The sequence below is a fragment of the Anas acuta genome, chromosome 2, assembly GCF_963932015.1.
Source record: "Anas acuta chromosome 2, bAnaAcu1.1, whole genome shotgun sequence".
NCBI lineage: Eukaryota > Metazoa > Chordata > Aves > Anseriformes > Anatidae > Anas > Anas acuta.
In genome coordinates, this window is record NC_088980.1 from 97,717,996 (window position 1) to 97,734,640 (window position 16,645).

Genomic DNA, 16,645 nt, shown 5'->3' on the forward strand with positions numbered 1-16,645 from the left:
GGGGTCTGACAAAGACATAACCTTAATTCCTGGAAAATAATAAAATTAAAAAAAAAAAAAGAGAGAGAGAGAGAGATGAAAAGACAGCAAGCTCTTATAGCCCCAGAATGAAGCACCTTTTCTAAGCAGCTCTATCAGAAAATACATTTTTAAACAGTTCCTTCAAGAAGGAACTATTGTTTTGCCTCACCCCAACTTTCTCACAGTTGATAATTTTAAGATATTAAACATGATAGGAAACCCAGTTATCTCTAGAGTCAGCATGGCTTATACCCTAAACACTTACACAATTATATTAAGCATGCATGAGGCACACTTCAGAAATTAGATTCTTTTATCTTTATCTAGCTAGCTAGCTTGAGAAAGGAAAAGAGAAAATGCACAGACATAACAGATAGCATTTGTTTGCTCCTGCTGAATGCCAGTTCTGTTTATTGCTTAATATTAAAAATCATGATGCTTTATTTTAATGCTAACATTTTATTTGAAAGACAAAAACAAACAAACGAAAAAAAAAAAACAAACTTGCCAGCTTATATTTTACATTTTTTTTAAAGAAACAAAAGCAGTTGTATTGTGAAACAAATTTTTTCAACATGAACTTGCATTGGACAATTGCAGTATATCCACAACTAAATAATTGACATTCTGGACTAAGCAAGAAATACAAGGTCACCTTTTTTTTTTTTTTTTCTACTTGTTAATGTCAATGTCAGAATTTTCTTCAAAAATCCCCATAACATTTCAAAAGTAGCTCACAAAATGAACTGCAAAATGGTATTTATATGAAGCACTATTTATAAGAAAAGCAAAACACTGACAGTGAGAATATCTTTTCAAAAAAAAAAAGAAAGCACATTTTGTATGTAGGACTCTCATCTAAATTTAAGTGGAAGATACAGGCATCAAGTTATTTTTTTTGTATGTGTATAATCAAGAATTTTCTGAAGTGTAGCATTCTGAGCTCTTCCCTAGGAAAACTCTTATGTGATACCATGAAAGAGTAAGCTACTGTTAAAAAAATTGATTCCAGATGGAGAAAATACTTAATTTGATGGCATATGTTTCACCAGGGATATTTTAAAGTAAGATTCTAGAAAGCAAAATGTCACCTGTTCTTCTTTACAATAAAGGGCACCAATTACAGTATCTAAGCTTACCTGATCACCTTGTCATTGTAATGATGCACTTTTTGTAATTTTTTGCTTATTTATCTGTTTATAAAACATACATGTAAGTGAAAGTATTTTACTCTTTTGATTATGTTAGACAAAAAAGAAAGCAGGGATTTACCCTGAGATAAAACAACATTTGAAAAAAAAAATAAACCAGTGAACAGAACAATACCTACTGGAGAGGAGGGGGGTATTTTTATCCTCTTTTGTGTCCTAACGCATTTGCTTTAAAATAATCCCCTATAATAATTCTCAGAGCTATTGTAACAAGATTGTACTATCCTTTTCAGTGAACTCCTCCTAGTAGCTGACCTTCACCTCCCGCAGCGTGCATATCTGTTACCTGCCTATGAGGATATTGTATTGAGAAGGTTTTACAGAAGTTGTTCCAGGAATGCAGTGCCTCCATGGATCTGATCACCTGAATCAAGCCTAGGAGATAAAGCTCTTCATGCTTCTTGTACTTCGTTATCATCTTGCTGGCCCTGAACTACTTGTGAGCCACCCTCCGTGTAAATGACCATGCTTGTTAACTGTTCTCCTGCCCTATCAGGGGATACAGCTTTTGCTTCCATAGCAGTACCAGCCTGCAAAATCTCTTGAGACCCAGCTGTCTCTATCACAGCGTGCGAGTACACACCAGGCTCATCCTGCATGTCCGGTGCCAATTCTGTGACAATGTAGTGGGTTGCACCTTCTGAGAAGTCGCCATCAGAACCCTGAACCATGGCTTGAGCTATTTCTTCGGTGACGATGATCTGTGATATTTCCCCATCCGAATCGACTAAATCCATGTGTTCGCTCTGGACACTGAGTGCGTGGCTACCAGCTTCCTGCATAATTATCTGGGAGCCTTCTCCAGCTACCATATGCACAGTCCCTTCCTCATTTACAATGACCTGAGTGACACCTTCTTTCATCAGCTGGTCGGCTGCAGCCGTATCACATACAGCAAAATGTAACACTCCTTGGACCATTTTCTTGAAGGCAGCCTGAGCTCTCTCCTGAGATGCAATTATAGCCGATGGGTGCATGACCTGCGTCACTACTTCCATAGGTTCGGTGTCTTCCTGAGTCTCCTGAACTTCGTGGAACATTTGTATTTCTTGTCCCCCTGCATCACTGGGGACACTGGGCGCCTCTGGGTTTGGCATTTGCAAGAAATCTTTGTGACTAGACCTGCTTCTGTCAAGGAGTCCAGATTTGGTTTCCACTTCGCCCAGCTCCGTTACAGCACAAAGCAGGGCATCTAACGCTGACGAGGACTCTTGGGGATGGACTGTAGCTTCAGAAGCATCTAAAACTTCTTGTTGCATTATCTGCTGCAGCACAGCACTACTGGAGTCAGGAACTGCATCTATAGGAACGGCCTCCTCCATCTCGGCTCCTGTTACAGCGCCTTCAACCACCACCACCTGCGTGGCACCATCTGCTAGCTGCTCGGTAAGTATCTGCCCTGGAACCACACCGCTCACGTGCGAGCCGTTTTGGTTTGTAGCTATGACTTGCCCATCCTCCGTAATATGGACCACCCTGGCCATCTCACCAGCCATTGCCAGCGTCTGAAGGGTAGCCGCTGCCGTTTCTTCCGCAGAGACATCGATTGCAAAGTCGCCGTCGTATCCTTGGATAATAATAACTTGCTGAACTTGTTCAGGCGACTGTGGCTGCCTTCTGCTGCCCCGAAAGGCCTTCTCTTTAACTGGAGACACCTCTCCCAGTGATGCTGCGGTGAAAGGACTCGCAGTTTCCACAAAGGTTGCTCCTTGCCCCTTCAGCCGGCACTCGTAGGACTTGGATACAATGCCTGCAAGACAAAATACGCTGTGAACGTGGTATCATGGAAAATATCGGTTCATTACTTTAACAAACTGTAGCTTAAATGGAAGAAAATTCCTTGACAATTTTTAGATTTCACTGGCAGAAAACACAGATAAAATGAGCAAGCGAACAAAAACAATTTGCATGTTTTCCAAATAACATATTTACAGGTTGAAATAATTGCTGAGTTTAACAATGCTGCAGCCTATTAACAATTTAAATGTGTTTTTTTAAAATATGCTGTACAAAAAAAGCCCAGATAAATACAGTATACAGTTAAAAGCCATTAACACATCTTTTATAGAAAATCCTACTGGTGATACTTGGGTACTTTGGCAACAAATTTTAGGATCGTACATTACGTTAAACATATCTGGGTGTGAAAAACTGTGGCTGATCTTCTTAATACCCTGCTTTGTTGGCGAGGTAATTGCCATGCTGTCAGTTTGATGCCGTTGTCTTCCCCTTCGTTTCCCACCTAGCATCTTCTCCAGCACACCTTGCTGGCTCGGTTCACTAGCCTAGGTACCTGGAGAAAACGCTCGGCAGTCTTCTCACCCTAAGCAGGATATTTTATGCAACTATCGTCCAGAGAAGCCTCAATTACACTTCTTAATTACTTCTACGTGAAATCAATTAATAGATAAAAATACCTTTACCTCCACGTTGCAACTGCTTATTTCGCCACTCAGTCTGCTTTTGGGTCAGTGAAGGCTTTCTCCTCCATTCTCAACACTAAAAATGACACTTCAGCCAAGCAAACAATGCCCACAGCCGCACAAAGCCAAGCCCACCACCCTCAAAACATGGTCTCGGGGTTACCCTGCCGCCCTCCTTGCCTTCCAGGAATTTAGGCAAACATGACTGGCTGCACCCTGCGACAAGCCCTGTGGCAGAACAGATCCAGCACTTGCTGTCCCCCTGTCATGGTGCCATACCCAAGCCCCACTGCAGCTCCTGAAAGGCCACAACTGGCACACTCAGAGAAGAAAGTGGGACCCAGAAAGAAGAAAGTGGGACCCTGACACTGAGATCAAGACAACGGTTTGGTGCCAGGTGGGCCTTGGGAAGACTGATGAGGCCCCTGGTGCTGAGGCTGTCCCCACCCATGTTTTAGATGTCAGGCCCTGATCCCACACAGAACTACAGTGGGCTCTGAAAACCAGAGACTCATCTGCTTGAAGGTAAGTTCACACTTACGAGATGTGCTACACCGAGACTGAGCACTTGGCATCTTGCAGCCTCTAGCAAGTTGATATGCTAAGGTGAGTATCAAGCTAATATTCCAAGGTAACACCAGTGCCTGAAAGGCTAGGCTCTTGCTGGCATTTATCTATCCATCTATCCGTCTTTTTTTTCTATTACAAAGCTTCTTGTGGAGAAGCTTATGAAGCACAGGTAATTGTGTTAAGCTGAAAGGCTGCAAATCACTTTCAGAAGTCTCAGCTGACGTTACACAACTTTCTCCATCTTAGTTTGCAAGGCAGGTTATCTTTGGAAAAGAAAATTAACAATTTAAACCATTAGAGAGTTTCCAAGTGATGCTGCGTGATGTATCTGGCACGTACAATTGAAGTACATTTTGTCAGGCGTAAGCTGTGAGGAGGCTTACTGTGGTACGACTGGTTCTTATCCCCACTTTTCCTCTGCTCTCTGTAGGCACTGACATTCACGAGACCCCCCAAAGAGCAGAAAAATAGGAAGGGGAAATCAACATAAAATGACAATTATCTTAGCTCCTCCACATTTTATAATAGAGTAGAAGTAATTAATTCTCTCAGGAATCTTGCTTTGTTGACATGATAAAAGAGGAGCCTGGCAGTGATGTGGCACAAAATCAAAATAACTCTACAAATCATGCATTTTCCACAGGATTTCAAAATCAAAATAACTCTGCGATCATAATTTTCACATGCATGCATCAAAATCATGACATCTTTCCCCTAAGATAATGATAATTTATGTACAGGACACAGCATCGCTGCAGCGAGGAGAAGCTCCGGTCTGGGGAAGGGAAAGAAAAAGGAAATCCATCCTGTTTTCATCTCCTAAAATAATTGCCGTACCCATGAATCTGTGCAGCTCCGGCCTTTGCTGTGCAATTGAACAGGAAGTCTCCTGGGTGAAGAGCTATCCAGTGAATCCCTCGCAGCGCTGATAATTATGCCATTCTGACTGCTTACTTAATCTATTTGAATCCAGAGGTGAGTTAAGCCACTTCCTGACCATTAAAGTAAACTACATGGGTAAATACTGCTGTCACTAAGGGGTGTGATGAAGCTTAACTACACCAACATCTTAACCTCAGCTCGGTGCAACCCCAGCTATTCCATCACAGTTCATAAATGCGATTGCAGATCCATCTTTTGATTCAGCAATTTAATAACTTCGAGTGCTGTCAGTACTGCTTTGAAAAATGGCTCCTATAAAATGTAACAGCCTCAATCAGATTGTAAAAGATTCACCCACTGAAGATTCTTCCATTTCAACTATAATGAATTAATGTTGAGCTATGTAGAAGTTCAAGTGTCATTTAAACTAATGTGAATCTACTGTAACTTTAAATTTTTACTGGACTATGACCAAGAATTTACTGGGAACATCAGCTTCAATTTTAGTGATTTTTCATGGTAAATATGAATTGCAGATTTTACTGGTTTTCTTTTGTTTTACCAGTGAAAAGCCAAGTAGGGAAGATATTTAGAAAACAACATATTTTGAGGCTTAGCTGCTATTTTGACTTTGAAACAGCACATTTCTATAATGGAGCGCCGCTATCCAACACAACATTTGCAGGAATTTTTATGTATTTAAGGAACATGTCACATTATTGGACTGTATGTAGCAACAAATCATGTTGTCCTACTAAATTCAGCCTGCCTCTCACCCCCTCTTAAAAGCCGGCAAAGAGACGGGGTAAGTGTTGGCTGACATGGCAAACATAAGCTGCAATACAAGCCCACATTAATATTAGGAAAACTGGACTTGTTGCTGATTGCATGTCACTGCAAATTAAGAAGATACACAAATAGGCATTAAAATGACAAAATATAATGATACGAGAGCTCATATTCAGACAATTTGTAAAGAGGTGTTTCATATCTAGGGGTGCAATGATCACAGAATTGGTTTCTTTCCAAGAAGTCTGTCATTTCAGCAGGACCATTATTTATCAGTCGGAGTCCTGAGCGACTGTTAGTTTTTTATTTGAAAATGTCAGGATTTTTTAGACATTAAATCCATATTCGCAGGTTATTTTAATTCTCAGAGACCACAAACTCCCAAAATAGGGCTAAAAGAAATGCTTTGATGTTTAATGTGCTTCTGGGAAACTACAAATAGGGTTTAGTACCTTTTTCCCTCTCTTTTCCTCAGTACCTGACTTCCTTTTGTGTGTCTGTTTTATTCTTTTGTTACTGTCATCATTTGTTCCCCACAGAATAAATACCTTATTCTTTTGTTAAGCGTACATTTAATTAAAATGTACAGGATTTGTGCAGTAAACTCGAATGAAACAAATAAAACAAGGGCCCCCTCTCTTGAAGGCATACGTTGTGAATGAAAAATGTCATTACAGACTAAAAAATTTTGCAGTAAACAGGGCCTACAGAGAGAAGTTTCCCCCGTAATGACATCCATAAAATACACAAATGGCACTTTTAGTACCATCCTGAATATGGCATTTTCTGTGCTCTACACACAATCTAAATGGTTTGATCATAGAGCATAATACTCCATTGGGTTTATAGAACAATCAATGTTCCATAAAATGATGTATTTATCCAATAGTAGGCTCAGCAGTTACTGGTGTATGACATTGTAGGACACTGGCTTTGTACTGTTCAGCAGCACACATGCTGGCTGTAAAACTTATCTAACACTACTTCAACAACTTCATCTCATCTGTGTCAAGTAATTTGTTGAAGCCTCAGCTTGGTTTAAAAAAACTTGTAATAAAAATTCATAGGATTTTCAGGAGAATGAAAGCTGATGACAATAGAGAGGTCACATTGTGGCGCCACGCGAGGGGTCGGGGGTCAGCTGCAGTTCTAAAACAGAAAGTAGATTTCATGCATCGTGTAGCAGATAAAGATGGCATTAAGGAGACTTGTCTCAGAAAGAAATGCGTAATGCGTTAGGAAAGTCTCTGCTAATATTATATGTAAAGCACCACTTTGCTCTCAAACAGCTGCCTCTTCAGAATTTTAAACCTTGCCCAAAAGTTGTAGCAGTGGCTGTGCACGGTGAGGCTGGGCTGAGGATATCCTTCACGAGGAGCACCTTTAGGACAAAGCAGTAAGTCATAGATGAAATAATCTGTTAGGATGACAGAAATGATCTGCATTTACACAGCACGCTTAAAACAGCTATTCTGCCTTTCCTGCGAAAGTTCCAGGTGACCTGATTTACAGCACCCCATCTGACGACACTTAATTTTTCATACTTGATTAGTATTGGTGATTAGGCACATTATTTACTGATACACACAAATATTTGGTATCTATTAAAATGCAATGAATATTAAATAACGTGAATGCAAAGAAACATCTTTTCCTTCAACTAAATGCAACCTTCCTACAATTACAAGATATTGGAAATTCAACTTACATTTGCTATTACTTGAATGAGCAACTGATGTCTTTATTTCAAAAGTTATTGTCTATGTAACAATAAAATATTTTGACTGGTATGGTAAAAGCCCACTATCCAAGTTCATAAAGGAATAATTTATGCCCTGATCCAGCGCCAAATTTCTGCATTTTTCTTTCATTCATTCTTTTTTTTGGTTTTGTTTTCTTTTTGTAATGATCTTTAAATAATTAAGTGCAGTCTAAGAATTGTAGCATGACTATTTTCTTGATTTTTGGAGGCCATAATAATAAACCACATTTTTAAGATCTCTTCCTTAACCATAGTAAAAGCTGTTTCAAAAACAGCATTTTCAAAAACAGATAGTTAAGCTACTAAATAAAAGAGGTTGTGAAGGCTCATTCATATCTTCTACTGAAGGAAGAAAATAGGATGGGTCAAAGCAAGAAGTGAAATAAATCAGCAAGCCAAAAGGGCTCTGTCAGAACTATTATGTCCACAAAGGCAGCATATATTTGTAAAGCAGTACAAATAGATATACCTATGGGGAACTTAACCAGCTCCCTAAGAGACATAAAAAAAAATCCACCGTTGACAGAAGGTACGTAAATGGTAATAAGAGAAAGATACCAATGCAGTAAGGGTTTTCAGTATATTTTTACTGTAAAAAGAATAAATAAATAAATACCATAACCTATTCCAAAATACTGTGAGTAGTTCATCCTATACTTAAAAATCCAGAAATGTCATGTTTCATGCTAAAACTCAAAACATCCTTTGCTTCTAGCTTTATCCTTTGTCCTCCATCATGTTTAGAAACTTCAAGGTCTTCTAGGAATTGTTTGTATAAAGGATGAAGCTCTAACCTTTTGGGTATCTTAAGCAAAGTGGCAGATGTCCGTTTAGCCATCTTAATATGTAAAAGGAAATAATTTTGCATTTTTTTTCTTCTGATAACCAGACTGAATTTTTCTGCTTGTTATTTTTATATTGCATACCTTACAGGACTATGTCAACAGCAACAACAGAGAAGCAAAACAAGAAACAGCCACCAAAATATATAGCTGGGCCATTCAGTTATGGTGTTTAGGCAGGTAGTTTGGTTAGGTTAGGTTAGGTTAGGCTAGGTTAGGTTAGGTTAGGCTAGGTTAGGTTAGGTTAGGTTAGGTTAGGTTAGGTTAGGTTAGGTTAGGTTAGGCTAGGTTAGGTTCAGTTTGGGTTGGGTTGGGTTCCTTCCAATGCCCAATTAACCTTTGGGAAAAGGCCTCTGTAATAAATTTCAGCTTCTTTTTTCTTGAGCTTAAGGTCAAAAATGAATTCTACAAAGCCTAGTGTTACAGAAGCTACGCAAATAGAAAATGTATGTACTGAAACTGCCACTGACCACAGTGAGTAGGTGAGGCATTAATGCACAGATTTTACAGCTGCCCAATGTGCACAGTGCACATTTCTTGTAGACTACTTTTTGTCTTTACACACTTGCCACCATGCGGGCCTTATATTCTCAAGTCCTGCCTGGGAGCAAAAGTCTCACTGAGGCATATACAGCAATTACCTGTATGGACAAGTAACATTAGGAATGTATTTGGAGTACTTTAGCTAGTTTTTCCAAAGCAATTTAGCAGCTGGAGATGAGGGCAGCCAGCCTGGACATTTCTTTGCAGACCGGCTTCAAAGGCCCTCAGTTTGGGAACAACTGACATTGATGCTACACGGATGTACTTTTTCTGCTTTAACTCCTGCAGTGTAACTGCAGTGCTTTTTTAGCACCTTTAAACCAGAATCCAGATTGCAAAAGAAACCGGTTGTGCTTGGTCAGACTGCAGAATTCTGTTGCCTGGGCCTACAGAGCATACAAGATTACATGAAAAATAATAGGAATGCTAATATGAGAAAATCAGAAAACAAACAATCAAACAAACAAACGACAAGCTCTGATCATATGACAAATTATTGGGATTCCTAAAATGTGTCCTAACTCAGACACTAACTATTTTACTAAAAAAAAAAAAAAAAAAAAAAAAAAAAAGCCCAAACTACTTTTTGTCCTTATTATCTCTGCAAGAGTTTCTGTTTTTCAAGAATATATACATTTAGATCCTGGTCTCATAAACATTTATTTATCAAGAGTACTGCTTACTGCCATAGTTAGCCTCAATAGTCTCAAAGGGACTAAACATGGTAGCTTGCATTATGCATTGTGTTTGCATAATCAGGCCCTTGGGATTAACAATTCTGAAATTGGCTAGCCTTTCCCAACGTTTGATGTACATATATGCACTAAAGAGAGCAGACACTTGTAAGGGACACCAAAAATAATAGAAAAAAATCATGTTATGAAATGATCAAGCAGAAATTATATTCTTTCGTATACCAATCAAATCTGAGTCTCGTGATCTCATTTATTTATTTATTCTGATTTATGCACCCATTCAGTAAAAAGGAGCACCTGTTCTTTGCTCAAGGGCATGTCTCAACCCATCTGAAAAGCACGGCAGCTTTTAGGCAGAAGGTTCTGCGAAGAACTAAAACTAGTAAGTTTCCTTGGTTGTTTTTGTTAGTTAAGATAACAGAAATTAGCATTTGCTCTGCGATAGTCATCTCTGCAATTCATTTATAAATTCAGCTACGTTACAGTGTATGTTCATATCTTTCCAGGGTAAATTACGGGAAATAACCATTTGTCTTCATTGTAGACACTTTTGTATGTATAGTAGAAAACAAACCTCTATTCAATAACTGCACAGAGGCACCATTAAAATCAAATTTACAGTAAACAGAACCTGCAGCTGGGGTAAAACACTAACTGTTAGTATTTTAATTATCAGCGAAGCTTTCGGAGGTCTAACATCTGCTCATAGCCAAATGACAGCAGCTGCTCGCGTACACTTAAAACAATGTGAATTTCTTCTATAAATATTAAAATGAATTGTATGTTGTGTGTTCATTGTAGCTATATTCCTATTAAGCTGCTTAAGTGTATAGGGCATTTTGAACTTCTTTCTTGTGGCAAATTCGTAAAGGGCTGACCTCTTCAAAAGAATGAGAGGCGAAGACAGCAAAAATTCTTGAGTCTGTAAATTGAAAATGTTTAGAGACAGTACTAGAGGTCACCCTCTGCCAAGATGTTGCTAGTAAATGCTAGCAAAACATCAGCAATAAGTTCTGATCATTGTGCACTATAGTAACTTCAAGGACAGGACTTCTCAGCAGGCAAGGTGTCAGGAGTCTATGGGATGGGTTATAACAAAAGCTAACACTCATTGAATGAGTAGAAGCAATTAATGCAGAAGAATTACCAGAAAAAAATGTTCTATTTCAATATTCAAAGCATCGGAGGAGATGAACGTGCTGTCTTTTATGGACTTCATCAAAATCATACCGGAATGAGCACTGATTCATGTGATTAGAAGTAATAATCTGTCAGAGAGAAGGAGCTCTGCTGGGCCAATATGAGATCAGTTAATTTTGCGAACAAGGGTGAGCTTCATAACTTAACTTTGCAGCTTTTTATCTGGACACTGACATACAGCTGATATTTTCGTTTTCATCTCTCATTTGCTGGGAATTTAGGAAAGACAACTGGAGGAGTGACATGCATCTGTTCAAATGGTAGTGGCTGGCACAGTGAGCAAGCGTTACAACCAGTTTCAGAAGAAAACAAGGTGGAGGAGGTTGGGGCTTTAACTTACACATAGATTCAATGGAGAAAGACCTATTTCTGTGCTTTTATAGCACCAAATGCAATACCAGTGGCTAATAATATGTATACATTTTTGCAATGGATCTGAAGCTAGAGAGGAGCTTTAGATGGTTTAGTCTGAAAGCCATAGGTATGCCTTGCTATGCCTTGAAAGAAAAATATTAGGTGCTTCAGCGCTACATGTGTAACCTCAACACAGGATCAACCACAGCTGTTCCCGAACTGGTACAAGGCATAAGATAAAGCTGAATTAATTATGCAGGCAGTTGCAGAGCTTCTGCCATCTGATTTCCTACCCCAAAGGTCAGTGTCAGTGCACTGTGTCCCACTACTTCTGAGACGGAGGCAACAGGGCTGGGTAGAAGTGGAAGTGGTCCAGTTACCTGGGTGGCCTTCCCCTCTGCTGGCCCCATCGCTCCACCTCAGGCACAGGGAGCATCAAGGCTTATAATGCCTAATTCTCAGAAAAGATGTTGATATTTCAGAGTGCCACACAGGCTTAGCAGTAACCACAGGATTATTCAAGAAATGTGAAGCAGGGTACATGCTGGTCCTGGAGGGTGGGATGGGAAGCGGAGGCTGGAGAGACGGGTAACTCTTTTATACCACTTTCAAGGGTCGAGTTTGTGACAAAGTCTTCTTTTCATGATTCACCTCTGGTGAAGGGTGGAAGCAGCATGTTTCCAGCATATCTTCAAAGGAAGAGCTGTTCCTATAATTGACCCTTCCACTGACAGAAATGTATCTTCAGTGCTACTGATACAGTAGTACCTAAACGAGCTGTCTCCCACTTCCAGCGTTAGAAGGCACAAGGCTGTACGTAGTTAAAACAAGACAGAAGACACCAAAGGTGGAGCTCTCAGAGCCACCGCCGAACACTCCCGATGCAGGAATTGAGGTATCAGCGTGCCACGGTTACGTGCGACGTGCAAAGTAAACCACTGCACCATGGTTCGGTACAAGTGCTCAGAAGCTCCTTACTCCAGGTGCTTCCACCCAGCTGCAAAGTTGTGCTTTTGAGATCTGAATCATTTCCATGCTGCACTATCAATAAAGCTACCCAAGCAGTTGCTTAGCCAGAGGTAGATATCAACAGCTTTTAGGTGGACTACACAGATAATAAGAAATTGAGAGGAGGTGTTAAAAACATCACAAAGAGCACCAGGATGCAACATAAATAAATTCAACAATGAAAATGCAAGATTCAACTTGTGCTGCTGCATACTGGTGCTTGTGGAGAAAGTTAATCTGCAAAAATGAGACTAAGTGAGAGATAAGTCCCTTGAGAACTGTAATGCTGAAGAAATCTAAAGAATGACAGTGGTCATCAAATTAGATGCGAGTTTATGAAAAGATAAAGCAGGAACAGAAAACAGGCCAAAGCAATTTTTAATTGCAGGTTCAGAAGCATGTCTCCTGCACGTTGCTCTGGTACGGATACAACTGAATTATGTCTCAGCTTCACTAGGGGAGAGACACTGCCTAAGGAATATTCAAAACAGTGAAACAAGTTATTAGAAGGTTGGCTAGCATGGAAATATTGAAGTTTAAGTGCACACATTCTGGCAACAACAACCTCTAATTTTTTTTGATGCAAATGCTGAAGAGGGAGGAAATTTTTTGTCCCTTTTGGATCGCCATAATCTGATTTTGATGAAACGCTAAAATATTCAAGCCACACTGTGGGAAGAAGTTTGGCCATGGTGAGCAAGGGAAGCCAATTCAGCTACCTACCCCTTCCAGGTGCCAGAGCAACGAGGCTCCCACACTGCATAAATCAACCACACGAGAGCTGGAATAGGTTTTAACCCGAGTCATCGCCACTTGCACTGCAAACCCATACCATCCCACAACAGTTCAGTGAAACATGGCATGCGATCCTCCAGTAACTACTTAGTTAACTTCTGTAAACAACTCCCTTCTGAACTGAAGTTCACCCAAGACTGCGGCGCCTTGAGTCTTAAAAAGCCAAAGAATTTGCAATGACTGTCAATCACACGGAGCATGAATCCTACTCAAATACGGACTAGTAAACAAACCCTGCCATTCTGTCAGGTCATTTCATTAGCTCTTCTTATTTTTTAGCTCCTGAGGCCCAGTTTAGACCAGAAGAAGAAGGAATATTTAAAAACTTATTAGTGATCACATTTTTGTAATACATTTTAAATTCCACTTAGCTGTTACTTTTGATAGTACTTGTTCAAAGATTTATTGTACATATCTGTCTACAACTGATGCCAAATAATGTTTAAAAACATGTTAATGAAATGATGCAAACACAATGGTTCCTACTACGTTTAAGTGGATGCACTTCTTACTTTGCTGTTACACAGAACTGCTACAGCATTATTAGTGGTAAAATAAGTGGACTCTATGCACTACTGCTATTACCGGAACAGTTCATGTTTTTCAGTGCCATAGACAAAATTTCAGAGGAAGGTACAATAATTTCTGTGAAAGTTGTAAAGCTTGTGATATATGACAAGACAGGGACCAGATAACACCCTCCCACCCCCAAAAATAAAATAAAATAAAAATAAAAAACACCACCAGAAGCCTAAAGAAGCCTAATGCCAGATACCTGGAAGATGCGATTTTCAAAAACACTGAGAACCTAACAGCTCCTGCTGACACTTATGTTAAAGGGTTCTTATTTCAGCTACTTTTAAAAATATTACTTCTTACTCTTTTTTCAGCTACCATAGTTTAGTGAACAAACAGATTCCTAACTTCTGGCACGTAGCAGGCAAAATATTCAGGAGATGCATTGTGGTCTGTCATTTCAAAGATGTGCAGATTAAAGAGTTTCTGAGCAGCCCATGGCATCACAGGTTGAAACAGCTGTTGTGAGTCCCAGGTAGGGCTTACTTGGAGATCCATGATCCATTCCAGTGCTCCAAAACCTCCTGAGGTTCACCATTTCTTTCAGTGTCTCTCCAAGTATCCTTAAAACACTATTCAGGTTCTTCTACTAAAATAAAAAGACTCAGAAGCTATCCGGATGACATTATTTTCTTTGTAATAAGAAAATACACATATTAAAATGTAGACAAACCAAATCAATACCAGCATCTAAAAGAACAAGCTAAAAGAACTCCCAAATTAAAGTATTTTCTCTTCCATGTGTTATTTTTTAGGGTCTCTTTCACAACAGAGTGAATTTTATGCACGATTTTGGGATCTGTGTACCTAAAGCTAATTTCCTCGATGCAGAATTAGGAAGCAAAATAAAATTGGCCTGCTTTCTACTAGTGCTAAGTACAAGCACATGCAAATGCAAACCAAACAGAATGCATTTAAAATCTAATGGCATTTATCTAGCCATGTGCCTCCCTAACTGTATCCTCTGAATTGCTCACAACAGTAGTATATTTATCACTATAACACCATAAAACAAAAAAGCATTGTTCTAACTTTTGCAGACAGAGAAGTGAAAATCAGCAAAAAGTGCGTTGCCAGGGTCACAGAAGAATTCCCAGGTGTACTGAGGCCCAGCTTTATGTCTTAATCACGGCATTATAATTTCTTAGAAGAGCCTATTGTCAACTCGCAGAGTTGAGGTACTCCATTTACCCACAGTGAAGCACTAGTCACATCACCGCAATTTTCCTGATAATGCCCTGTCAATGAATCAACCCCATGTTCGTGAGCAGAGAGGAGTTCAGTGTCCATGTATCCTATAATGAGGAATGCCGCGCTGCAATCTCTGCTGAGATTGTCATAGGTGTCCACCGATACCATCTGCAATTACAGAATTTTATGAGATGGAAACTGGTTCATTATGAAAAAGACTCAGTCTACCAGCTCATTTCACAGATGTCAGATGGTAGACTTCCTGATCATCACGATTCTTGCAAGTGCATAAGAAAGGGCCCATAGTTAGGCTTTTGGGAATTAAGCATATAGCTAATGCCAAGCATAGGCTTAAATGCTTTTCTGAGTTGGGCCCTCGGTTAGCCCTACTCTATGACATATTCAAAGCAGGGTCTTAGACTCTTTAATTTGTGTTTTAAAAAGGCCAAATCAGCACTGCTTGTCCTCAGAGGAAGGCCGTCACGAAGTTAGCTAAAAATCACTTTTGTCCACAGCCAAATATATCTCTCTCTGGCTGAAATAGCCTGAATCTACCTCTGCAAATGATTGTGTGAACATGTTCCAATGTACCGCTAAATCCCATTTGAATGTTCACCTATTCAAATAAATGAAGACATTCCCTTTAAAAGGCTAAGGTAAATTAAGTAGGCTAACCATACATTTTTGTAGTTTTCAGACTAATTTGTATTAAAAATAAAAAGCTACATTTAAGAAGAATGTTTAGGGTGGAAAATGTTGTTCATAAGCCTTTCTTCTCACAGAGTAGTCTCTTATACAGACGTTTTTGCACTCTCAGACCATGATACGCCCACCTTCAAATCTGGTAACTACCAGCTTAAATAGACATCCTAATTCCAGACGGATTGGTCCACTTAAGAACACAGATATTAAAACCATTCTCTAAATGCTGAAAGAGGTTCACATTTCTTCTGCAGCCATCCAGAAATGAAGCACTGTTTGCCGTAACACAGCACCCTGCACACCTTCCAAAATAACCCCGTTTCTGTTGGAGGTGAACCTTGCTGCATCTTTTTGTTCCATTTTTAACATGAGGCCACAGAGAAACCCATGCTAGCAGTGCTCACCACATGGACATAAACACTAAATGCAGGCCGGAGCCCTGCTGCGAGTTCTGGGGAACCTTTGGTGCTCTGGAAGGGTAACGACAACCTCTATCATCCTCAGTATTACAAAACCCGTTTATCTGACAGACTTTCTTTCTCCTCATGCAACTACCTCAAGAGGCAGTGGCAGTGAAAGACACGCTCAAAGCATGGTCTCTGGCCTTTCATACGTTCCTTTCATGGGACTGTTTCCATAACAAAGACATACTCCCTCTTGGTCAATTTATCACAACCTCCCCAAGCACCTTCCCTCCCACACCAGCGCTTGGTATCCCCTCTGCCTCGTCATGAAAAAGCAAAACAAAACAAAACAAAACAAACAGAAAAAAAACACAGAACAAAAGCCCACCAACCATACAAAAATTATATTGTAGATTTGTAGATTAATGGGCTGATTCTGGCATCTCAATTCAAATGGATTTACAACCACTGTGTTTAGCCCAGTGTGATTTCAAATAGAATTACTCCTGATGAATTTGAATGCAAATTCACAAAGCATTAAAACAAACCGTGTTTAAACTCGTTGGTTCATCAGATGCAAATATTGTGCATTAAGCAGGGAATACCCATTCATGAAAATAATGAAAACTGACACCAATATAATAAAATCATTACAGGTTTATGGATTCTGGGACTTA

General features: G+C 39.6%; 1 protein-coding gene across 2 annotated transcripts in view; it reads right to left on the reverse strand.

Annotated features, from left to right (window-relative positions):
• Positions 1–400: 400 nt before the first annotated feature.
• The window catches only part of ZNF407 (zinc finger protein 407), a 332,746-nt gene continuing 316,501 nt past the window's right edge, over positions 401–16,645 (reverse strand). For both annotated transcript variants that reach the window (XM_068671344.1, XM_068671345.1), the window contains one exon: positions 401–2,982. In XM_068671344.1, coding sequence (XP_068527445.1) covers positions 1,625–2,982 — 1,358 coding nt within the window. In that variant the 3' untranslated portion in view covers positions 401–1,624. The remainder of the gene's footprint in view (positions 2,983–16,645) is intronic.